This window comes from Anolis sagrei, chromosome 4 (assembly GCF_037176765.1).
Source record: "Anolis sagrei isolate rAnoSag1 chromosome 4, rAnoSag1.mat, whole genome shotgun sequence".
In the NCBI taxonomy this organism is placed as follows: Eukaryota; Metazoa; Chordata; class Lepidosauria; order Squamata; family Dactyloidae; genus Anolis; species Anolis sagrei.
Window position 1 is genome coordinate 31,059,447 of NC_090024.1, and position 25,973 is coordinate 31,085,419.

The 25,973-nt window shown below is 38.1% G+C and overlaps 1 protein-coding gene across 8 annotated transcripts in view; it reads left to right on the top strand.

The window, feature by feature from the left end:
* The window catches only part of RNF19A (ring finger protein 19A, RBR E3 ubiquitin protein ligase), a 109,247-nt gene extending 85,352 nt beyond the window's left edge, over positions 1–23,895 (top strand). For 7 of the 8 annotated variants that reach the window (XM_060775666.2, XM_060775669.2, XM_060775665.2 and 4 more), the window contains 9 exons: positions 4,972–5,750; positions 9,187–9,395; positions 10,879–11,026; positions 13,023–13,185; positions 14,442–14,556; positions 16,508–16,669; positions 17,618–17,831; positions 19,004–19,147; positions 21,730–23,895. In XM_060775666.2, the coding sequence (XP_060631649.2) occupies positions 5,134–5,750; positions 9,187–9,395; positions 10,879–11,026; positions 13,023–13,185; positions 14,442–14,556; positions 16,508–16,669; positions 17,618–17,831; positions 19,004–19,147; positions 21,730–22,423 (2,466 nt within the window). In that variant the 5' untranslated portion in view covers positions 4,972–5,133 and the 3' untranslated portion in view covers positions 22,424–23,895. The remainder of the gene's footprint in view (positions 1–4,971; positions 5,751–9,186; positions 9,396–10,878; positions 11,027–13,022; positions 13,186–14,441; positions 14,557–16,507; positions 16,670–17,617; positions 17,832–19,003; positions 19,148–21,729) is intronic. The other variant, XM_060775670.2, reaches the window with a different exon arrangement.
* Positions 23,896–25,973: the final 2,078 nt, after the last annotated feature.

The window sequence follows — 25,973 nt, forward strand, 5'->3', positions numbered from 1 at the left end:
GCTGAGAAAAGCAGTATATAAATGGAGTAAATAAATAAATAAATAAATAAAATTAACACCATCACCTTTCACATTATTTTGCATGATTTTTATTATCGTTGGTTTTTGAAGAACTATTAAGTCTGAATAGTGAAATATTTTGGAGCAAGTTAAATTTTTAAATTGTTAATAGGAATCAAAATGATTTCTAATGATTTTGAAGGATATGTTTAGTTCCCTTTACTTAAAAAAACAGAAAAAGTAGGAAGGAAGGGGAAGAGAAAAAAAAACATAGTATGTGGCAGTACTTTGAGACTAACTGGATTTTTTTCAGCATGAGATTTCATGAATATAGACCCATGTCTTCAGATTTAGCACAGAGTGATAATAATATCAGCCACAACATTACATGCTCTTCCTTCAACGTGATATTTGTCATCAATACCTCTGTACACTCTATACTGAACAAACAAGATAGTCTGATTGGAAGAGGATAAACTGACACAAATCTAACATTAGAAATAGCAATACCACATAACCAGTTGCAGAAGTTTAAAACTTTCCTGAGTTTATAGGTCAACCACATCTTGGACAAGGAAATTACACAGGAATTAGTGAGAACCTTTGCCAGTGGTGAATAAGTACTGTGCTTGTACTTGTGATTCAGTTGCTCCTGCTTCAATGGAGTAGCTAAACAAATGGAAATTTCTCTTCTCTGTTTTCTCCCTCCCAGTAAGTGAAGCTAAAAAGAAGCCTTGGGTTCTTTCTCTGATTTCATGGTAGGGAGGAAACCGAAATGCAAGCTGACAGCTTCTAGATGATACAGTAAACAAACTACAGAGCAAAGTTCCTTGGTTTGTTTAGCTGCTCCACCCTGTCATCCTGAACTCAGCCAATCTGGTTTGAGTTCGGAAACAAAACAGGGTTGGGCCTGTTTTGTACCAGGGCTAGGAAAGAATACTTCCTAAAACACTGCAGAACTGATTCCATTCAGAACTGACGATACTGTGCTAAATTGGTCAGTGATCTGACTCAGTTTAGGTTACCTTTCTAGGTGTCTTTGCAAGCAATGAAAATCCATCAGTGTGCCCCATCTCTTGGATGTTTTCACATGAAGCCAAGTGCCAGATTTGTGTTGTAAAATTGATTTTGTAAAATTGGGTTATTCTCATCTAGTTCTTATACCATATACTTCTGCTTTGCCCATTTACCCTGTCACACCTCACTGGACCTTTATTCTTGTTCCAGATATCTGGTGTGTCTGCAATAATAGCTTTTCAGACTTCTCCCTCTCATCAATTCCAGTGGTGGTGTTATGTGATCTTTTTGGCTCCTATAATTCTAATTCCAGTAATACGTGCAGAATTGTCTTTGACTCTGATGCTCACTGTAGTTTGTGGTACACTAAGATGTGGCTTGCTGCTTGTACCTTGACAGTTCACATCATAATGTTTCTATAGTGAAAGAAAACTCAACTGTACCTTCAGGATGCCTTCATTTTAGTTAACTTCTCGTGACACATTGATTATATACTAACCATTGTGACTAGATTTGTCTGCATTATCAGATAATGAGTTAGATCCAAATCACGTTATTATTTCAGAATCATTGTCGTCAGTTGGATTTAATCTCTTCACAACTAACTTGTTCCAGTCTTCTTAATGGAGTTATAACATGGTTTAAATGATCTGGATTCAACAGAGCATTTGTCATGTTTCAGTACATATTGATTGTTTATATGCATATAAATGAAATTCGAGCACATGAAATCATTGATTTATTCTTCCACTAGTTTTTCAAGACTGTGTAACATGCATGTGTGTATGCACACATATTTTAGTGTTTACATTATCATTCCTTCTCTGAATTTTTTGTCTTTGCATTGTTTGTAAAACACAGTCAAAAGTAAGTCATGCAAGTCAAGGAACTAGCAAATTGATTATTTACAGTCTCACATTTTTGTTACATTGTTTTGGTATTATTATTATTATTATTATTATTATTATTATTATTATGTAAACTTTTGTTCCATGCTGGGAGCTACTTGGGACTGCAGTCGTGTTGGAAATGTCATCTACATCTCCTGGAAGTTCTTTTGGGTCATTCTGAAGGGAAAAAATTGGAGCTATATATGGTCTGCAAACTACACTTTGCCAACCTCTGATCAGGACCGCTACTTTCATTTACTGTTTTTGACTTATCTGCTATTTTCTCCAACTTAGCTTTTATAGACTTAAAAGTTATTCTCATAAGAACTTCAATGTACAGAAAACTACAACAGTTTCACAAATAGTTTTAGCAGCTAATCATTTAATTTATGTACTTGCTTAAATTTTATTACTAAGAACAGCAAATGTGAATAAGGTATTATGATCACACCCAAATGTAAAATTTCAAATAAACATACAATTGATGTCAGCATTGAGTTCGTGGACTTGTGATTTAAATTGAGATTGGTGTAAAAGAGGGGAGCCGGGTTCATTGAGAATTATTTAGAGATGAGGGTGATTTATTCCATCAAAGCTAAAATATCCAGAAAGTGGTTCAAATCTGTTTAAAGAGGTTTTAACCATAAAACACCAGCGCTTATTCTCTGTTGTTGTTGAATGCCTTCATGTCATTTCTGATCTATGGCAACCCTTTAATTTTTAAAGAAATGTCAAAATAAAAAGTTGTTAATTGGGGTAATGCAAATGGAAGGTTGCTTGTAGTTGGGTAGAGAACTATGTAATTTGCTAGCACCACACAGTATTCTAAAGCTTGTTCTGTGTTTATCTGAATGCACCCTGTGGTGTACCTTCCAACAATTATCAGGTTTTTAGGAAGCCAGCACACATGGATTTGTCTACCATTTTCTTATTGACCACCCTACAATTAATAAGTGCCAGTGATAATGACTTCTTGATATAAAGAAGCAGAAGTCCAGCATCATTCCATTGCTCCAGGTCACAGCTCCAGCTGAAAGTCTCCTTATACCTAAAACTAGTCTTTGAAGCCATCAAAGACGCCAGAAGCAGCAGGTTCTTCTGTCTTTATTAGAGCTGCCACTATGACTGAACCTTGTAACTAAGAATTAAGGTTCTTGGTTAATGTTTTCCCATCTTCTAATCTCTTTTCTTTTGTGTTCTTAGATTGTAAGACTAGGATACTGCATTCTACTGGTGTAATTGTTTGTTAGGCTAGTGTTGCATTTTTTTGCTTGGTTGCTCAAGGAAAGGCAGGCCAATGTGATTGTTTGGAGAAGAAGACCGATGACTTCAAACAGCCAATTTCTCCAAGTGGATCCTTGGCACCAAGGTGTTTTAGGAAGACTGTCTTAGAAAATTCCCACTGTCATGCAGCAAATAGTTTTTCCACAGCAGTCTTTCTCGAATATACTGCTTATCATGACCTATCTGAAAGCAAGGCTTTGGAGGAATAGGATTCCTGAATCTATCAACAGTGAAGATGGCATTGCATGCCTTCTTTCATAATCTTTCCCCACCTCCTATTGTCTAAGTCTATAAGTGGGGACTGTCTTTTCCCTTAATTTTTCTAAGCTGTTGTGAGACTGTTTTAATCTGATGGATGGAATAAAATGTTTTGAATAGGAACATAGCTCTGTAGCATCCAAAAGATGAACACATCCTTCTGCAGCAGACAAAAGAACTGAGGATTTTGGTGGGAAGCATGGTGGTATGGCATGTGGCAAGGCTACTGCCAAAAAGCCTTTTGTAATAGCACTAGAAGGTTCTGAATGCACTGCATTGGCACAAGTGACTCCATTTTGCAAGTTTGTAGATTACCACTTGAAAAGCTAGAGTTATGGGTAAGAAAACTGGTCTTCCAAACTCTGCCTTAACTCAACAATCAGAGCTCCACATTTACCGATTCAGCTTTTGCAGATATGATTAAAATGTTCTCTAGAAATCTTCTGGTCAGCAGTGCAATTTCTTCACCATTAGAGGACCTGTAGATTCCTAGAAAGAGCATGTCAGTATATAGGTCCTCCAACATAATTCTGTTGTCAATTTCTAGCAGAAGATGACCATAGAATTGCACTGGAGGACCTAAAGTTTCCTGAAGAGATATTCTCTTAGGATTTTTAATTCATATTTTTCTACTTTCAGGAGGATGTTGTACCTCTTAACGCCAGGGAATGTGAAGGGCTGAATATATTTAAAGTCCATTGCAGTGATTTTGAGGGACTTTTTTTGGCAATTTTGGAAGACTGCATAAAACATTGCTCCTTGACTTAAATTGTCCACCACTGTTCTAGATTAAATTGAAATTCCGCAGAAGTTTATAAAAATTCAAAAGAGATTAATTGTGTGCTTAAACATTCTGCAGATGTTTGCATTTCAATTTAGGTAGTTTTGGATTTTAGTTTATATTTCTTGAATTTAAATAACGTTTACTGAGACCTCCTCAAAAGTTGAAATGAATGCATCATGATCTAGTCAGAGAAAAGGTTTTTTTACAGCACTGTCAATTTTATTTGAAAGTAAGGATAGCTCCCTCCACGGTTGCAGGATATGTATTTTTATTGTGTTAGTGTTCTCAGTTTTAATATAAAGACACCTCTGTCCTCTGATGATAGTAAAGGTAAAGGTTTCCCCTGACATTAAGTCTAGTTGTGTCCGACTCTGGTGGGTGGTGCTCATCTCCATTTCTAGGCCGTCGTTGTCCATAGACACCCCCAAAGTCATGTGGTCTGCATGGCTGCTTGGAGCTCTGTTTCTTTCCTTCAGAAGTGTTTGCTTTCAAACTGCTAGGTTGGCAGAAGCTGGGCCTAACAGTGGGAGCTCAGCCTACTTCCCAGATTCGAACCACCAACCTTTCAGTCAGCAAGCTCAGCAGCTCAGTGGTTTAACCCACTGTGTCACCACTTGCTAATTGATAGAAGTACAACAGGTGTTTGAAGCAAATTACTCCTTATTTGTATGAAATCATTTGAACATTACAAGGATATGAATATACGTGCTGCTAAACCATGCCTTTTCTCATTTACAGAATCTTTGAAGAATCTCCCTGGAATTACATGCTGTGAAGAATTTTGTGCATAAACAAGTATGACCTGATGACGCCTAAAATGACTTAAACCCATCTTCCAGGATAACCTGAATATGCTGCTTTTCAATAGTAATTTTATTCTTAAAATGATTAGGGTTGCCCATGTGCTTTGATCCATTTCTAATGAATATTTTAGCCATGAGTTTACATCGGCAAATGGGATCTGATAGAGACCTACAGTCTTCGGCTTCCTCTGTAAGCTTGCCTTCAATTAAAAAGGCACCAAAGAAAAGAAGAATTTCACTAGGATCTCTGTTTCGAAGAAAAAGGGATACAAAACGCAAATCCAGAGATATCAATGGCGGTGTGGATGGGATTGCAAGTATTGAAACTATACACTCAGAAATGTGTACAGACAAGAACTCATTTTTTTCTGCCTACATGTCCCCTGAGAATGGAGCAAACATCTGCAGCAAACAGAGCGGAGACTTTATGGAGTGTCCCTTGTGCCTTTTGCGGCACTCGAAGGAGAGGTTTCCGGAAATAATGACTTGTCACCATAGATCTTGTGTAGATTGCTTACGTCAGTATCTCCGGATAGAGATCTCTGAGAGCAGAGTTAATATCAGCTGTCCAGAGTGTTCTGAGAGATTTAATCCCCACGATATTCGATTGATCCTGAATGATGACATCTTGATGGAAAAGTATGAAGAATTTATGCTTAGAAGATGGCTTGTTGCAGACCCTGATTGTAGGTGGTGCCCTGCTCCAGATTGTGGGTAGGTAGTTACCTTGTCTTCCTTTCCCTAGTCCTTTCACTACTATGCACACATTTGTCCTTTTCCTGAAGTAAATTGTTCGGGTCATCCATATGCCTTGATGCAGTAAATATTCTCTAATATAATTGTTACATTACATTTTTAAACTTTATATTTGCTTTGCATTTTCTTTAGAATTTGAAATGTTTGTTTCTTCCTAGCAGTACTTGAATTGTTGCAGTTGTTCTTTCTGTTTAAGAAACAGCAGAGGTGAAACAAAATGGGAGGGTAGAGTGACAGAATTGTTCAGTATCAGAATTCTCTTGCTTTCTGCTTCAGAGTGCTTGAAGAAGGGGTCTCGATTCCTTTAAATTCAAATTAAAACACAGTTGGCCTTTCTTATTCATTGAGTCTGCATCCACAGATCCAACTATCAATGGCTTGAAAATATATTTTTTAGAAAATCCAAAAAGCAAACCTTTGTTTTGCCATTTTATAAGGGTCACCATTTTACTACACCATTGTATATAATGTGACTTGAGCACCCATGAATTTTGGTATTTTTCAGTAGTATGGTGTCCTGGAATAAAACTTTTAACAGATACTAAGGGCCCACTGTACTTTGAATACAGCCTCCAAAATTGCCAGTCTTCTACATTTTTACCAGCCTGCCTGGAACTGGTAGATGAAGAATGCAAAGTTGCAGTTTAGCCATTTGGGAATACACATGGTAAAACTTGGTATAAACAACTGCTTAGTTAACATCTCCTGATGTTAGAAAGACCAGTTGTAGGCTGCCTGCACTAATGTATCAAAGAGATCATGAAACACTTTCATTGCTTAATGCCAGAATACTTTTCTTTAAATTGTAAATGCATTGTTTTACTATGAAGCACTTTGCTATGTTGTCATGGAGAACAAAAAAAATTGTAACCACTTTTGAGTTCCCAGATAATTTTAATTTTCAGTAAATATAGTAATTTCAGATTACAAGAATACTAGCAGGCCCTCCAGGTGTTTCGGGCTCCAGCACCCACAATTCCTAACAGCCTCAGGCCCCTTCTTTTAAGCGGCTGAGGGGGAAAAGGACAGGACTTGAGGCTATTAGGAATTGTGGGAGTTAGAGTCCAAAACACCTGGAGGGCCAAAGTTTGCCCATGTTTGATTTATAGGTTTACCCTACATATTATGTTTGCATCAAAAAATCTGTTAAACTAAGCACAGCCAATTTCAAAAATGTTTATATTTGTAAACAAGCATATAACTTGAGCTGAAGTGTCATATTATCCTATTACATAGTATAAATATGTATAGTTAGGAAATGGAAAATGCAGAGATGGCATTAGAGATTTGGATCGAAAAGGTTTTTGAAGAGAGTAAGAGGCTCTGAGCCAAGTACTGAGTGCCTTTTCTCTGCATTTGTGTTATGTCTGGAATTTTGAGTGCCAGCCATCACTGTACTACTTATATTTAGTATAGTGTTTCTTTTCAACAATTAAATAAGATCGGAAATCATGAACAAAGCTATGTCTATCGTTCTTTTAGTGTTGCAAATATGGCTGAAATAATGCATACAGAATGGTTTTTTAAATCTAGTTCATTACATTCAAAACATTTCTAGATTAGAATGCATGGTGCTTTGCTGCATATTATAGCTTAAGCACTGCAAATTTCGTTTATTTGATTGAGCTGTATCATACCTTTTAAGTTAGAATCTATTGAGTATTTTCTAATGTATGTAAAACTTAAATGTTGCTAGAGAACCACATTATTGGAACTCAAAATTGAATAGCACACTCTTTAGAATATCATGATTTTTTTTTGAAAAAAATAACTATGCATATTTATTATTGCAAGCTCATTTTTTCTTAGTGTTTGGCATTCTTCCAAAGACTGTTGCTTGGGAGACAGCAAATTCTTTCCTGACTTTCCATTCAGGGGAATGCAAGAGACTTTTTGCTTTACCCTTAGGTTGACTCATAGTGATGTGAGCTTATATAGGGATATATCTGTGTGCTCATACCATCCCACATGGTCATTCAGAACAAAGAATAATTGGTTGTAGCTTATTTTCTGTTGACTGGGTTAAACTTTGTGAAAAGACATACCTTGTCTCCTAAATTTGAGAGACAACTCTGTACATCCTTTTCTGGAAGTAAACATCACTGAGTGCAGTACAACATAGTCCTGAGTAAATATGCCTAGGATTGCTCTGTTAGGGATAATTTGTGTGTTTCCAGGATGATGAGGGAGTTATTTTTGTTAAGGTAGATTGCATGCTGTACTACTAAACAGATATTTTCAAAAGTTTCCCAATATGTTAAAAACAAAGTGCCATGTCTTTAAAAATCTAAGATATAAACTGATAAAGTACAAAAATAGTAGAGTTACACTCACAAATTCACTAAAATGTATGAATGTTAGCAGTATTGCATTGCCTAATATGGAATGCTGGCAACCACATAATTCGGTTTAACAGTTGCATTTTATATATGTATGTATTTATTCATTGAATCATATCATTGGAACAGACCCCAAGGGCCATCTAGTCCAATCCCTTGACATGCAGGAATGCACATTCAAAGCACTCCTGACAGATGGTCACCCAGTCTCTGTTTAAAAACTTCCAAAGAAGGAGACTCTAGCAACTCTGAGACATTATATTCAGCTGTCAAACAGCACCAGGGCTAAAACATGTATGACTTTGGGTGAAGGTTTTAAAAATAACACCAATATTATAAAAAAAATTTTAAGTGAATTCCAGATATTTAGAAATATAAGGATCTAGGACATTCTGTTGTATTGTGAAACCTCTGACGTGACCTCAGAAATACTACTTCAGACTGTGAAATATTAAATGCTCTAAATCAGAACTCTGTGCCAAGTGTCTTAGTAAAATCTTTACGGATTTTGAGCATCTTCCAGTTCTACAAAACGGTGTTTCCTATCCCCCCCCCCCCCCACACACATACTTTAACTGTTCTAATCAGCACCGTTAATATATGGGTTTCAGCCCTTGGTAAACTGACAGATAGTATTAAAGAGATGAGAAATAATAAGGCAGCCTCTTCTTTTTGTGGCAGCTTGCTTCCTTTTATTGAATAGTGTATTTTAAACAATTGTATGTATAGTCCACCAACAAAGCACAGCATTCTCTGGGGAGAATTTCTTTCCTGATGTTTCACTGTGAACATTCTTTCTAGATTAAACAATAGTTTCCCCTTAAGTGGTACTTGAATATTTCAGCATCTTTTGATGGGTTGGTTTGTGGATTTGTTTGTGTATGATCAATGCCTTTTTGCTCTTATATTACGTATAACTGTGTTTTTGTATGTTTTCTACAACTTTATATGGAGTTCATAAAGAAATAAAGAAAAATTAATAAAGCTCTGTATTTAAAAAGTTGTGGAAAAAGAAAATAAAACACCTTCTTGCTGCTTATTCTTTAACATCCAAGGTATGCCGTGATTGCTTTTGGCTGTGCAAGCTGCCCCAAACTGACATGTGGGCGTGAAGGTTGTGAAACTGAGTTCTGCTACCACTGTAAGCAAATTTGGCACCCAAACCAAACCTGTGATGCTGCTCGCCAGGAGAGAGCCCAGAGTCTACGCTTACGAACAATTCGTTCTTCCTCCATTAGCTACAGTCAGGAGTCTGGAGCTGCAGGTATTTATGGTTGCAACAGGCATATTAAACCATTTTATATATCGTTTTGCATAACTTTTGTTTACATATCTCAACCATTGATAAAGATAAGAGATTTTGTTTATTTGCACAGGTTTCATTACTATACTGTTGTTAGTGTAAAAGTTAGAAATGTCTCTTTCATAACAGTATGTTTATTTGTTGTTACAACTTCATCTAAAACACATACTTAAGGAGTGCAAATAACTAAGGAAGAGAATACAGCAGATGCAGAATGGCTTACATTTTCTGAACAGACTTGACTAACCAGTACAATGCGAGCTGATACATTCCTCAACTTACCATGGAAACAGGAAACTGGGGATCATACCAAACACTATTGAAATGAATGGCTTCTGCTGGAAATTACGAAAATGGTATCAATAGATATAAACAATTCAAAAACGAATTTTAGTTCTCACTACTGTGTTAAAGTGGCTCTAGAGTGTCGATGTTCTCATACAAACTTAAATATATGTTATCATACAGATTTACTTAACTTAAATATATGTATTCATAATGTATTACAGTATATAAACAAGTTAGTACCCAGTTGGGGCTGTAAGGAAAGGCGGACATACTTTATTATAAATACATATATTTAAGTAAATTTGTATGAGAACATATATATTTAAGTTTGTATGACGGTAATGAGAACTAATGGTAATGAGAACTAAAAATTGTTTTTGAATTCTTTATTTCTATTGATACCATTTTTGAGCATTTGATATAGATACTTATGCCTTATTGATATTCTGCTGGAAGTTATCATAGACTCATTATTCTGGAGGACCTTAAAATTCATAGAGAGGGTACATCTTTAGGAATTTTCTGTGTCCTCCAGAGCAATGCCACGTTAACTTCCAGTGCAAGTATCACCTGGAGGACCTAGAACAGTGGTTGTCAGCCTGTGAGTCCCCAGATGTTTTGGTCTTCAACTCCCAGAAATTCTAACACCTGGTAAACTGGCTGGGATTTCTGGGAGTTGTAGGCCATAACACGTGGGGACCCACAGGTTGACAACCACTGACCTAGAATATTTCTAGGGAGGGCATATTTTGTTGTATGTGAGTTGGTGAAACTGAGCGTATTGGTCCCCAGGTCATTTTGCAATGTAATTCTGTTACGTTGAGATGAAGTTGAAAATTTCAAATTGTAGATGCTTATCTGTTTGTATAAATTTTGTTGTTGTGGCCTATATCTAAAATCCAAATGTTGTAAGTTTTGGAAAAGAAATTGAAAGAACATTCATCCAGTAATATCAAGTCAAACATGTACTGAAATAACTTGAAGTAAACATGGAAAAATTAAATTCATAGATAATTGTTGGGTTCAGTGACATTTGCATTGCTTTCTAATGCTTGAACATCTAGTTAAAAGTCAAAAACATTTTCAAACTATAGTTTAATTGTGTTTATTCTTGGAATCAATATGGTCATTACAGTTTTAAAATTTTCTTTCTAAGCAGCTGATGACATAAAGCCATGCCCGCGCTGTGCTGCTTATATAATAAAGATGAACGATGGAAGCTGCAATCACATGACGTGTGCTGTGTGTGGTTGTGAATTCTGTTGGCTGTGTATGAAGGAGATCTCAGACTTGCATTATTTAAGGTATATATGAGAAATAGTTTTAAATGTATAAAAATGTAATTTCTCTTGGAAATGCATATTTAATATATTTTGTAATTTATGCCATCATGAAATCCTGATGCATTGGCTTTTAAACTGCTTGAAAGGGAAATCTTCTGGTGTTAGCAAAAGAGAGTTCTCCCTTAGGGTGTCTACTGCAGAAGTACATGCTTACCTGTTATTCTGGCTTTTAATTTTTTAATGTTTACATCCCATTAGTTTTAATTTCTAAGGTTTGTTTACAAGTGCTTATTCGTTTAACATGTATTTTAGCTGTGTGATGCCTACTTTGTTGTAATGTTTCACCATTTTCTTATGTTGATGAATAATGTGTTATTAGTTGATTTGTGATTTGTTTATTTCTTTTTAGGCAGGGTAGAAATAAAGTTTTATTATTATTATTATTATTATTTATTATTACCAAATTACGCTCCAGACCTTTTACGTTAGTCTGTTAACAATGTATAAAGTTTTGTTCTTGTCAGGCTGCCATACTTTCACTTTGATTTCTCTGTGTGGCAGTCTTGGTTCCCAATAGGACATAGTCCTTCCATGTCTTTGGTCACAGACTTTGGAGCTTATGCCCAGGGATAATTAAGACATGTGGAGCATACATAATGCAGTCTTACCCCCTTTTTTTTGAAGGCAAAGCAACACAAAGCCTAATTTGTCAAATGGTTTTCAAGAAATTGACCAAAACAGGGTGTCAAATACACCTTCCATCCCAGGCTAAAGAACCCTGATTTAATACATAGACCAAGAAATGTTTGTTCAAGTTTCAATTGTTAAATCATGCTCTCCCCCAAATTTAGCTCCAGTTGTGTAACAAAGCATATTCACATGGCGTTAAAAAGTATATACATGTTGAGTCCTTTATACAAAATGCTTAGGAATAGGGTTTTTTTTAATTTAGGTTTTTATTTTTATTTTTGAATATCTTATTTGCATATACATGATGAATGAAGGGTAGGGAATAAGAGAAAGTCACATTGCTGCCAGAATTCTGATAAGGGAAAAGGGGATAGGAATCCAATTAGAAAAAGCCCTTGCAAGAAGCAGACATCCTGGATCCTTCTCTGGCACACTTTCCACATTCTTAGCAAAGTAGCCTTGCACTGGGTTGGTTATAGGTGGCCATAAACAGTGTCGCTTCACTCTCGCTGTCATGGCCTATTGAATCTCCACCGCAAAATAAAGAGACCAGACAAAAGATGTGAAGAAATAAATGGGCCGTTTATTGACCTAATTAGAAAACTATAATTGAGCTAAGTAACTAGTTGTGGGGGAACACTGCGGCATGGGTAATGGTGTTAGGCCAGGCATCATTCTCAGACTACCTGTCAAGCCAACCACTGGGCAAAACACCTGACCTCGAAGGCACTCCACATTGATGGTTTGCTGACATGGCCTGCCATTACTGGGAGGCCATCCCTGGGAACTCTTCCCCCCCCCCTTGAGCCATAGAGCCCCAAAGGAAAGAGGCAAACCCCCCAAGGTAAGCCCTAAAGGAGATTCAAGTGCTTCCCTCCAGTCATCAGGTTGGCCCCTTCTGTCTGGAGGTATGTGTTTCCAGGGCATCTGCTTTTTACATGGGCCTTTATAAGTGAAGTCTTTCCCCATTCTCCCTGTTGTCTTTCCTTCCTTGGAACACCTTGTGGAAAATCTCAGGAGGCACCTATGACTACCCCTTTCCTCAAAGGCAGCAAAAAGTTTTAGTTTTTGAAGTGTTTCAAATAAGGAAGATTCAACCTGTGTAAAATATTTTTTGTACTTGAATATGCATTTTCATATCAATCTATTTAATCCCCATTTCCCTTCCATTTGTTTTAAAAATTAAAACGTTAGGCAATGAATTATTAATGGCTACATACTGACTATCTGTATTAAATAGTAATTTGATTACATATGAATGGTAACTTACAATGGTTCTTTCTTTTAGTCATTGCTTGACAAGACATAACTGAATTGTCTTTTGTAGTCCCTCAGGTTGTACCTTTTGGGGGAAAAAACCTTGGAGTCGGAAGAAGAAAATACTGTGGCAGTTGGGAACGCTTGTTGGTGCACCTGTCGGAATTGCCTTAATAGCAGGCATTGCTATTCCAGCTATGATTATTGGAATCCCAGTTTATGTGGGGCGTAAGGTAAAGCGATTGTATTTTTTAATGCCATTTGAGTAGACAGTATTCCGATATAAAAGGAATGCTGTTTGACCAGTATTACACTGTATGTTGTTTTGATCTCACCCTAACATTTTCATTTTTATCTATTTTTTTCTAGTTTTTTTAAATGTATTTGTTTTTCCTTATTAAATTGTGAAAGCTTTGTCGACATATGACTTTATTCCCTGTAGTCTCACAATATAACCATTTTCAATTTCCTTATGTAACACTATTTTTGTTCCTGGGTTACAAATGTCATTTTCTAATTGGTTCTGTCATAAAAACATGGGAAAGGTTTCTTAAACTTCAGAAACTTTGTTGCAGTCTGCACATTGAAAGGTTAAAAATTGCATATTTTCATTAAGGAAATTACAAACTAAGTGCATAGAGCCCTAGACTGAAGGAAATAATAGTACTACCCGCAGACAGAAAAATGAAGTTTCTGGAGTATAACAACTGCTTTCAAAGCAAGTACCACACAATTAAACAGGAAATAATACTTTCAAACCAGGAACAGATTTTTTTTTTCAAATTTTGTTACATAGTGTTATCATCACTATTGTTAGTGGAACTATGGAAGTGCTCATTTTGGAGATTTAGAGTAAAGTGTAATAAATATGTTGATTACTTCATCACACTAGAGAATGTATCCAGTTTAAATCTGGTTTCTGCCTCCTGCAGAATTCTGGGGTTTGTAGTTTAGCAAGACTGTTAAAGGCTCCTCCCTAAACTACAAACCCCAGAATTCTGCAGGAGGCAGAAACCAGATTTAAATTGGATTCATTCTCTAGTGTGGTGAGATAGTATGCCTACTTGAAGGGTGAGAATTGAGTTATTTGGGTTAACATATAGTTGAAGGAGGGGAACATGTGAATCACTGGTGCACAGAAAACATTGTTTGGGAGAAATTGCTTTTTGAGGAATGAAGAGTAAAAGGTTTGGGTTAGTTGCATAGTGTATGAAATATGCAAGAAAAAGAGGCAGATATAAAAGTGGTAGAATACTATATATGAATTTTGTAAGTAAATCTGCCATGAGATGGAGATTTTTTGCAACATTCACCATGTACATATCAAACGGAAGTAATGAAGTTTTATTAGAGGCAGGTTTATACCTTAAGGACATACAGAATATGTATGGTAAATAGGTTGAAGGAACCATTTCTATATTTTGTAATATTCCAGCTGTGATATGCACAATGAACTCTAAAATCCTGTTATTTTCTTTTTCTTGCTAAGATTCACAATCGCTATGAGGGCAAAGACATTTCAAAGCATAAGAGGAACTTAGCCATTGCAGGTGGTGTAACTTTATCTGTAATTGTTTCACCAGTGGTAGCTGCAGTCACTGTAGGTAAGTATATTTACTAGCTAAAATGATCAGAAAAATATTTTCTTAGGTAATGTATTACACCAAGATAAATCATGTATATCTGAATTGAGGGGCCGTGGTGGTACAGTGGGTTAAACCACTGAGCTGCAGAATTTGCTGACTGGAAGGTCAGTGGTTTGAATCTGCAGGATGGGGTGGACTCCTGTTGTTAGCCCCAACTTCTGCTAACCTAGCAGTTCAAAAACATGCAAATGTGAGTAGATTAATAGGTACCGCTCCGGGGGGAAGGTAACGGCGCTCCATGAAGTCATGCCGGCCACATGGCCTAGGAGGCGTCTACAGGAAGCACCGGCTCTTGGGCTTAGAAATGGAGATTAGCACACCCCCCCCCCCCGAGTCAGACTTGACTAGATTTAATGTCAAAGGGAAACCTCTACTTTTTATATCATAATTGAAATGTGAAGTACAAAAATTGGATGTTAATTTCTCTAGTTTAACATTTTTTTTAATTCTGTCATTGTTTTGGGGATATTCATCCTACATCCTGCCATATTTGAACAGTACTAACAAATACATAAACAATTGTGGAAAGGCATGTAGTTTAAAAGGCAACACATACAGAACGCTGAACCTTTGATTTCTAATACAATCCTGTTGCTTTACCTGAGAGATGATATAAACAATGGGCTTAAAATTAATATTAGACTATATTAATTCCATAAGGTTGTATATCAGAACCTTGTAGATTCCCACACACTGAAGAATTATCTTTTTAAAAACAATGGCCTGTATTGCACTCTTGACAAAGCCAGTCTACTTAACAAAATATTTCTGGACCTCTCAAACTTTTGTGCTTCCTACCCTCTGTTTTGTTGAATTTTGGAATAAAAAGTTTCATAACAACATTTATTGCATTGTTTATAAGTATGGTGTTAGTGATTGTGGATATTTTACTTGAAGGATAATTTAAATGCGCTATGTTCCATTGTAGGATCATAACATTAATTCTAACAATATCATCTCAGAAATCAAGAGCTATCTGAATCGGGTTCTGGTGGCTTGTAAACAGACTTTGATTTGCTATATTACATCATTATCTAAGTAGCAGGCAGAGATCAATCTATTTTTTATTTTTTAAGTTGATTGTATTATATAACACAATCCCTAACAAGCCTCTCAGAAAGGCAGTGATGAAAAGATACATTTTATATTAAAATATGCAGTCATAAGACATAAATTTAAAATGTCAAAAGTGTTGCTTCACACCAAAACTAGTTTAACAACCTTAAGAAGCTGGAATGTAATTCTTCCACCTGGTGTTTCTCCTAGTTATCTTTTGAAAAGTAGGTGTAGTAGCACTCTCTTGAAAAATGGAGTCTTTGCTTTGAAGATGTATGTGTGCTTAATACATGCTTTAAATGTCTCATTTAAAAGATAAGATTCATAGTTACAAAAAGTGTATATATAGACCTACAAAGTAAAAAAGAAGGTGTTGTAGGCATATTTCTATGTTACCAAACTCCTGTATCTAGGAGATCATAGGAATGGGGTGTGTTGTCTTCCTACGTATTGAAGGCCGATGTGCTTTCTCTTACGTTAATTTTGTTGTAGTGATGGCACATGGGTTAAACCACTGAGCTGCAGAACTTAATGATCCAAAGGTCGGTGGTTTGAATCTGGGGAGCAGGGTGAGCTCCCACTGTTAGCCCCGGCTTTTGATAACCTAGCAGTGCAAATGTGAGTAGATCAATAGGTTATGCAGGAAGGTAATGCTGGCCAAATGACCTTGGAGGTGTCTATGGGCAACGCCGGCTATTTGGTGTAGAAATGGAGATGAGCACCACCTCCCAGACTCAGACCCGACTAGACCTTCTTAGTCTCTTAAATGGCACAATTAGGAGATACAGATTATTTTATAAAGAGGTACACGATGTATCCAAATGCATTGTAATGTCCTTCATTTTCTTTCCAGGTATAGGTGTCCCAATTATGTTGGCCTATGTGTATGGCGTAGTTCCCATCTCCCTTTGTCGAAGTGGAGGCTGTGGCGTATCTGCTGGAAATGGGAAAGGTGTCAGAATAGAATTTGATGATGAAAATGATATAACTGTTGGTGGAACCAATGCAGCAGTAGGTAAGGGATATTATGATTACTATTATTTGGGATGTCGTCCATATTTCTGCTATTTCTTGGCTAGTGAGGTTCTTATTGAGCCATTAGGAACCATTATGACATATTGTATGCTCTGGTTCTTGATTATTCGGCAAACACTTTGTTTCTTGTGCCACAACCCATAGTGATCCCTCTCTGTCAGGAGATGAGTAGCTGCAGTCTACAATCACCAGAGCCATTTAAACTAGAAGCTGCCTAACACCACACTAATTCACATGCCCTTTCTCTATTGGTGCCCTCTTGAAATCGGCAGTTAAGTTTTTTGCAATGACTGCAGTGAGGAAATTGGTAAAAGTTTGTTAGATACTGCTTGCCCCAGCAAGCTGTTACTGCTGCTGATTAATTTATTATTATCACTGTTATCATCTCCCCCACCCGCAAATTGGTTAATTCTACTTTAATATTCATGACAAAAAACTCCTCACAATATCAAAACTATTCCAACATTAGGTTTAAAAGAATACAAACAATTTTTAAAATGATGAAATGTTGTTTAAAACAGTTCAGTTTAGAACATTACAGCACCTGCTGACCTGTTCTTTAAAAACCTGCTATTTTAAAAGCCTGATGAAATGATAATGAGGAGAAGCCCATTCTGGCCTCCCTTGGAAAGGAGTTCCAGAATTTGGCAGAACTACTCAAGAAGTCCCCCTCTGTTATCCCCTCCCCACTTTCCTTTTCAAGAAAAAAGTGCTCTTTGAAATGAAAATATAATTTGCTTTTTTCTGTTTTCTTCCATTTCCTTTAAACTCGCCTGTAGTCAGTAGATACGTAGTAGATGCTTTCTTGCCCTTTCAGCTATATTAGTCTGGTACCAATAGCTCACTTTCAATTAATGGGATGGATGGAAAAGCTTAATAAAATGTTTTTCCCATTATTTTTTTAACTGCCACCCCTTTTCAAATGTAGATACCACATCAGTAGCGGAGGCACGTCATAACCCTAGCATTGGAGAAGAGAGTGTTGGAGGATTAACTGGAAGCCTGAGCGCAAGTGGCAGTCACATGGACAGAATAGGAGCCATTCGGGATAACCTGAGTGAGACGGCCAGCACCATGGCTCTGGCAGGAGCCAGCATAACAGGGAGTTTATCAGGAAGTGCAATGGTCAACTGCTTTAACAGGTAAAAGAATTTGGCCAGTATTAGCCCAGCGTTGAGTCCTGTTTTTGTGTCTAAGAAACAAATTGCACCGAGAGTATGTTGCAGCTACTTACGGTGATGCTATCATATCAATGTCTTTTGATTATACTTTGTCATACGGGCAGTTTGAACACAGTGATTATATACACTTGGAATAAAGGAGAGCTCTCTTTCTTGATTTCTGTGGCTCTCAACTGTAATGAATAAGGTGAAGTACTTTAAGTAACCGGTGATGCCCAGGTTACGTATTTTGTAACGCTACTTATAAGAAATACCCATGGTTTCATTTCAGGTTTTATGAATGCTCCCATTAGAAATGCATAGGTCTCTTTGGATGGGAGTGGAGTAAAGCTCCCATCATCCTGTCAATCCATCCTGAAACCTTGCCAGTATAAAGTTGGACTACAACTCCCATCATTGTCTGTCATTGCCCTCCAAACCCTGCCAGTGTTTAAGATAGTCATGATGGGTATGGGTGCCAAGTTTGATCCAGATCCATTGGCAGAGGAGGTGCTTTGAATGTTATTTTCCTGCTTCTTGGCAGAGGGTTGGACTGGATGTCCCACGAGGTCTCTTCCAACTCTATGATTCTATGAGTCATGGTACTCTCTGGATGTAGGTGGACTGCAAGTCCCATCATCCTCTGTCATGGTCTCCCAAAGTCCGCCAATATTTTAAGTTGGCTGTGATGAATATGTGAAACTATGGCATAAGGAATTGTGTCTTTGGGTCTAGGAATAATTGGGTTAAGCCTTGGAAGTTTCAGGAATAATAGGGGGGAAGGGCGGGAAGGCTGCTTTAGGTTGGAGAACACTTGGGATACCACTGTAATCTGAGCCTACTTGCCACATTAACTCTGGAGGAAGGAAAGTATTGCGTTTGGCAACCCATTTAGGATTTCACACAGTATTGTAGTGATAAATTTTATACATTTGATTCCCCCCCCCTCCAAAATTGGAAGGTGGGCCATACTATATGTTGCAAACTCATCATTAGAAACCTAATAAGAAACATGACTCTCATTGTCAGTCCCAACATCCAGAGTACCGTGATCATTAGACACAGTCACAGGCTGAACTCCAACACTATACTTTAACTGCAGTATAGTTTGAAAACTAGATAATTACTGAAATAATACTTAATTTCTCCCGTAGGTTGGAAGTCCAAGCAGATGTGCAGAAGGAGAGATCCAGTTTAAGTGGAGAATCGGGCACCGTTAGCTTAGGAACAGTTAGTGATAATGCCAGCACCAAAGCAATGGCTGGATCCATTATAAATTCCTACATCCCGTTGGACAGGTAAGACTGATGGTGTAGAAACTGGGTGAGGAGGAATTTTCCCTCACCTAAGCAATACAAAGGCACAAATATTCAGTATGAAAGTACTTAAATCAGTGATCGCAACATGAATGAGTTCTCCTAAATGGAAATGTCTCTGGTATGATTGTGACTAGGCTTTCTAGGATTTAGAGCTTTATATCTTTTTCAAAAAAAAATCAATCAAAAATTCAAAACGAGATACAATAGACTTAGCCTGCCTGAAATTTTCTCTTAGATGTGTAACACAGAGTCATCTGAATTCAGGTTTATGGTGGATAGCCTATGGCTACTTGCTGATAAAGAAAACTTTTATCTGTAGTTAGCATTGGAACAACTGAAAAGCACCTTGTTCTTCATAGATGTTTCCATGTGTGAGCATGTATCTGTATAAATAGTCACATATTTGTGTATGTTTAAAAGTTTAAAAGCATATAAGTAGCACTTGTCACAGGATTGGATGTGGTTAATCTATCTTTCCACCCGCCGCCCCGCTCTCACTATCTATAGAGATTAAAGTGATATAAAGAGCAGAACAGGATGGTTTAATTAATAAGCAAAAAGTTTCAGTTTCTGTTCTCTGCAGTTGCTTAAAATAAAAGTGAGCTTGTAAAACAAGCTGGCAATTTTTAGATCACACAAGTTAATATTCTCAACATGTAGCCAAACATTTCAACTCAGAACATTGGAGCCGCTCTGATTTTCTCTGTTTTAAAATGAGGTACTGTCTTATTCAAGCATTTTACATAAAAAAGGAAATTCCTGGATCCATAGTCTCATGACTTTAACACTAGAAGATCTCAACTTAGAGCAACTACATCCTCATATTTAGAATAGTAATATAATAATAATAATAACTTTATTTTTGTACCCTGCCTCCATCTCCCCAAAGGGAGAATAGAGCATTATAAATATAAGTCCAGCACAATAGTAAAGTGCATGGACAAAATTTTGGATCCTAGTTGCCTGTATCTTGGGAGGTCTGACTTGACCACAGTGGTCCACACTCTTGTTACATCCCCAATAGATTACTGTAACGCGCTCTACATGGGGTTGCCTCTGAAGACCACTCGGAAGCTCCAGCTAGTCCAACATTCGGCAGCCAGGATGTTCACTGGACCGGGGTACTGGGAGCGCACAACTCCCCTGTTACACCAGCTCTACTGGCTGCCTATTAGCTTTCGAGCAGAATTCAAAGTGCTGACTTTAGCCTATAAACGGTTCTGGCACAGTTTACCTGTCCTCTACGAACCACCAAGGGCGTTAAGATCATCTGGGGAGGACCTGCTCTCCGTCCCACCTTCTTCGCAGTTTCGACTGGTGGGGATGAGAGACAGGGCCTTCTCCGTGGTGGCCCCTTGGCTGTGGAACTCTCTCCCCAGTGATATTAGATCTGCCCCCTCCCTCCTGACCTTTTGGAAAAAAACTCAAATCCTGGCTTTGGGATCAGGTGTTTGTGCAATAAATTGATCAACTGGGAAAAGAATGTTTTAGTGGACTGCAATGGACTGATTTGGATTATGTTGTGAACCGGCGAACCGTTTTGAATGCTTATAATTGTTTTAATTGTATTAATTGTAGATGTGTGTTTTAATGTATTGCTTTTTGGCATCTAATGACTTTCCTACTGTAAGCCATCCTGAGTCCCTCTTCGGAGGTGAGAGGAACAGGATAGAAATGCCCAAAATAAATAAATAAATAGTTGGGGTCAAGCTATCTGGGGGATTGTCTAGTCAAGGGCACAGTGGAATAACCATGTCTTTAAATCTTTGTGGAAGATGGACAGGGTGGGTACCAGGACTGCTGACCAAAGGCTTGCTGGTTCAAATCCAGGGAGTGAGGTGAGCTCCTGTCTGTCAGCTTCAGCTTCTCATGCGGGGACATGAGAGAAGCCTCCCATAGGAAGGTAAAACATCAGGGCGTCCCATGGGCAATGTCCTTTCAGATGGCCAAATCTCTCATATCAGGAGCGACTTGCAGTTTCTCAAGTCGCTCCAGACATGGGAAAAAACCCTTTAATAATGGGGTTATGCTGATAGTGAATGATGATAAGATATCTGCCCACAACCTCCCATCTTGGATTATGAATATATCTCACCTTACAATACTCATGAAGCAAGCAGCCAACTTTTTTTAAATGTGTGATAATATATTTAAGGGCTTATTTGCAAGATTTCTAGAGCTGATGGGGCTGTTTGTGTAGCACATTTCCCTCTATGAACATCAAGGAAAATGCCCCTCCACATGAAAAGTCATAAACGTTCCAAAATTATGAACTCATGTGAAAAAATATACAAAGGAAATGATGTCATAAGATGCCATATGTCTTCTGAACACACCCTTCATAGGGATGGCTAGCATTCACAATATCAAGCAGGAGGAGTATGATCCCTGTATGGAAGTTTGTCTATAGCGAATGTTGTGATGAATGGCAGACTGGGTAATCAAGTTTAACGGTTTAATCTTTTACATTTTTGGTAGTTTGTTTATAGTTTGGCTAAAATAACATGGCTGTTTGTTATAGCCATAATGATGGGGTTCTGTCCTTTCTGTTTCCTAACCAGGGACGGCAGCAGCAGCATGGAAGTGCAAGTAGACATTGAATCGAAGCCAACAAAATTCAGACACAATAGTGGAAGCAGTAGTGTTGATGACGGTAGTGCCGCAGGTCGTAGTAACGCTGGTTGTTCCTCAGCCTGCTTGTCAGAGAACAAATGTAGTGCCACCAAGCGGTCCAAAGATGCATCAGCAGGGAAAAAATGCAAAGGTAAACTAAGAAAAAAGAGTAGCGCGAAGATTAACGAGACCAGAGAGGACATGGATGCTCAGTTGTTGGAGCAGCAAAGTACAAACTCCAGTGAATTTGACTCTCCCTCCCTCAGTGACAGTATCCCATCTGTAGCTGATTCTCACTCAAGTCACTTTTCTGAGTTTAGTTGCTCTGATATGGAAAGTATGAAAACCTCATGTAGCCATGGCTCCAGTGATTATCACACTCGCTTTACTACGGTTAATATTCTCCCAGAGGTAGAAAATGACCATTTAGAAAACTCTCCACACCAAAGTGGCAACTTGTTGCTGATCCCAGCGGCTCCAAACTCTGAGGTTCCCCAACTGAGTTACATTGCTGAAGAATGTGTTCATAATGGGACTTCCAGTGGTGCAGATGTGGGTACTAGGGAAACACCGAAAGAAACCAACAACAATCATTCACAACATGCTGTTGAATTAAACACTACAATTCAGACTGAGATTTAAACCTTTTTTGTGCTGCATAAATCTGTTTACCACTAAGAGCCCTAGTCAGGTAACTTGAAGTGGCCAGGAGAAGCAAAGCTCCGATGCAATTTACTTTTTATATATGTCTCTATTAAGGCTTACGTGGAACTCTGTTGCGGAGCTATGTGAAGTAACATGAAGGTTTTAACAAGTGCATTACAATGAAACAGTATGTTGATGTTTTGTATTCTTGCCATAACTTTGCTGAAGGTCTGTATTTGGTGTACTTGGGTGCGGGAGAAGATGGCTCACAATAAAGGCTAGAATGACTGCTTGGTTCAAGTTTCATGTGGAACTTCCGAAGTAGATTTCTAGCACACAGCAGCGTCTTAACGTCATGCCGCTGTAAGACAGTACCTAGCAAAAGTAAATTGCTGTAATCATACCAAATATATTTCAGTGTGACAATTTTTTTTCCTGGAGCAGAATGTAATCTAAGTAATGCTGAGACACACATTTTTTGAGCAAGGCTATGGTATTTAGCTTAACCTTAAATACAAAAAAAGGTACTTGAAATATAATAGTTAGCAAAATGACGCCTCCGTGTTAAGACAATGGAGGTAATTTAATTATACTTTCAACTGACCACAGGAGATAAGGTTTATGATAGCTACATATTGTAAAATCATTTTAAGTTGTAATCATTGTAGAGAATCTGATTGTCACCTTTCACAAGGGGACTTTGTTATGCTGTTTAATTCTTGGTGCCTTTTGGAGAGAAGACTGGGGTTCTGAGTGCCTGGTCTTATACTTTCACTGTATACAAGTTTTCCGGAATGTCCTCTTTTGCCAGCTTTTTGGAATCTAAAGGAAAACTATAGCAGATCAGTGTACTGTGGTAGATTAAGGAGTATCATAATACTGAAGTATTAGACGACCAAAGACTCACTCAGGCTTTTTAGCAGTCAACTTTTCTGACATCCCTTTGCAAATCACTTGCGGAGGGAAAAAGCACAGTGCCGAGCTTGCACATATACAAAAGCTGAGCTCTAGCTATAGCTAGCTTGGGGAGGGGAGCCCTGTTTGCCCTGCTTGTGGATGCTCTTTAGCTGAACACAAGGTTGAAACTAGCTTAGGCATCTGCACTGTGAGATGCTTGCTACACAGTTCGTGAAGATTTACCTCTGAACTCACCTGAGAGAGAGAGACATGAATCTTGGCAGAACAGTCTCCAATATTTTGTTTTGTGGTTTGTTTTTATTTTTAATTATATTGTTTTTGGTAAGTTCCCCTTAATGGTGCTACTGAAAGTTTAGCATATGCGAAGATATCTGCCATGGGCTGCAGTCCTCTTCCAGGTTTCCCTTTACCATTTTCTTTAACCACCTAACACTAGTAGTGCCAGATACATTACTTGGTAACACTTGTTATGATATTTGTATATTTGCTATTTTCATTTGCTCAAGATGTGTGTATACTGCATTTTACCTGAAATAAATGTATGAGTACTATTTCATTTGTCTTCTCTCCACTGAACAAAACCACTGTTACTCACAATACAAGTAGTCATTAGATTTGGGTTGCTGTGAGTTTTCCAGGCCGTATGACCATGTTCCAGAAGCATTCTCTCCTGACGTTTTGCCCACATCTACGGGAGACATCCTCAACAGTTGAGAGGTCTGTTGGAAACAAGGTATGTGAGGTTTATATATCTGTGTAATGTCCAGGGTGGGAGAAAGATCTCCTGTCTGCTTGAGGCAAGTGTGAATGTTGCAATTGACCACCTTGATTAGAATTTAATGACCTTTCAGCTTCAAAGTCTCACTCATTTCTGTTGAAATTGTTCACATGCTTGCTGATTTCACAAACCTGAGAAGTCAGCCATAGTAGAGCATCTGATGAACCAACTTGGACACAACATATTATTTGAGAGCACAGAAATCCTGGACCACCCAACAGCAACCATGCCAGATTACACAGAGAAGCCATTGAAAGCCACAAGCATGTGGACAACTTCAACAGAAAGGAGAAAACTGAAAATTAACAAAATCTGGCTACCGGTATTTTAAAAATTTCTAAAATCAGGACAGTAAATAAAGAGCAACACTCAAAAAACAGGGGAATTCCAGACAATAATCAATCAGAGCCAGCTAATAATTCCCAAAAAAGGATTCCCCCAGGCAGCAATCAGCCAGGCTTTGAAGCTGCAATGCCATTAAATGCTAATCAAGCTGGTCAGTTGCAAAATTCACATTTTCCTCAAGCAGACAAGAGTTCTTTCTTCCACCTCGGGCATTCCACAGATAGATAAATCCCACTTGCCTATTTTCCAACAGACCTGTCAACCTCTGAGGATGCCTACCATAGATGTGGGCAAAATGTCAATACATAATGCTTCTGGAACATGGCCATACAGCCCAGAAAACCCACAGCAACCCAGTGATTCTGGCCATGAAAGCCTTTGGCAATACAGTCATTAGATTTTCTTTCTTCCTGCAACACCCTATGTTTACTTTCAAAGCATGGTACCTACAAGTAGAATACCTTGCATTTCAGCCCCTCCCTTAATTAAAATTGTCTTTTCCATAAGATTGGCTTTAAATATTTATGGATTACATTTCCCCACAATGAAAGGTTGAACATCATGGGATCAATTGCTTCTCCTTCTTCCCCCATAAGCGGGATGGTACAGATCTTTCAAGAGTGCCCTCCAGTAAGTAAAATGCCTGGTTAAGACCAGTCTTCATTCCTGCCTCATGGACACATTTTTCTCATTCTTTGCTTCACAAGATCTTTCTTATAACAGCAATAAAACGGCATCAACTTTCCTCCCCTTCCTCATCAAGACACACTCCTCCCAAGTAGGAATTTTCTCTCACATGTAGAGACTTATTTTTCCCACTTCATGGGCCAAGTAGGCTAATCCTTGTCCTCCTCAGACAAATAAGGGAGTCCATGTAGGGCAGTGGTTCTCAACTTGTGGGTCCCCAGGTGTTTTGGCCTTCAATTCCCAGAATTCCCAGCCAGTTTACAAGCTGTTAATGGTTTCTGGGAGTTGAAGGCCAAAACATCCGGGGACCCACAGGTTGAGAACCACTGATGTAGGGCTAGCAGGTCAGGGGAAACCCCTCCATTCTTGGGATGGCATGAGAAGCTGTCCACTCCATTTGGCACTTGTGTACCATTCAGACAAGACAGGAGTCCCATGTCCTTTTTCAGCTGAAACTATGAGGCTCCACCCCTTACCTGACAGTATTTTCTAACCTAGTGTACTAACTGGATATGTTTGCTCTTTTATTTCAAATTTTGTGTGAAAAAAATAGAAGAGTAAGGATAGAAATGAGAGGGTGGGTGCTAGAGAAGGTAAGATTACTCTAGCAAGGGGAAGGAGTCAGTGGAAGTATAAAATAAAGACGATTTCCTCTCCTTGGTGGCAGATCAGCTGGTTTGGGGAGTGGGGTGGATAGAAGAAAGTAAATACTCAGATGGCGGCCAATCTGCATGTCTGTGAGAACAAGGAAGAGGAATTAAGGAGTGTTTTCTTAAGTGCGAGAGAGACAGAGGAGTGAGATGTGTAAGCTTGTAATAT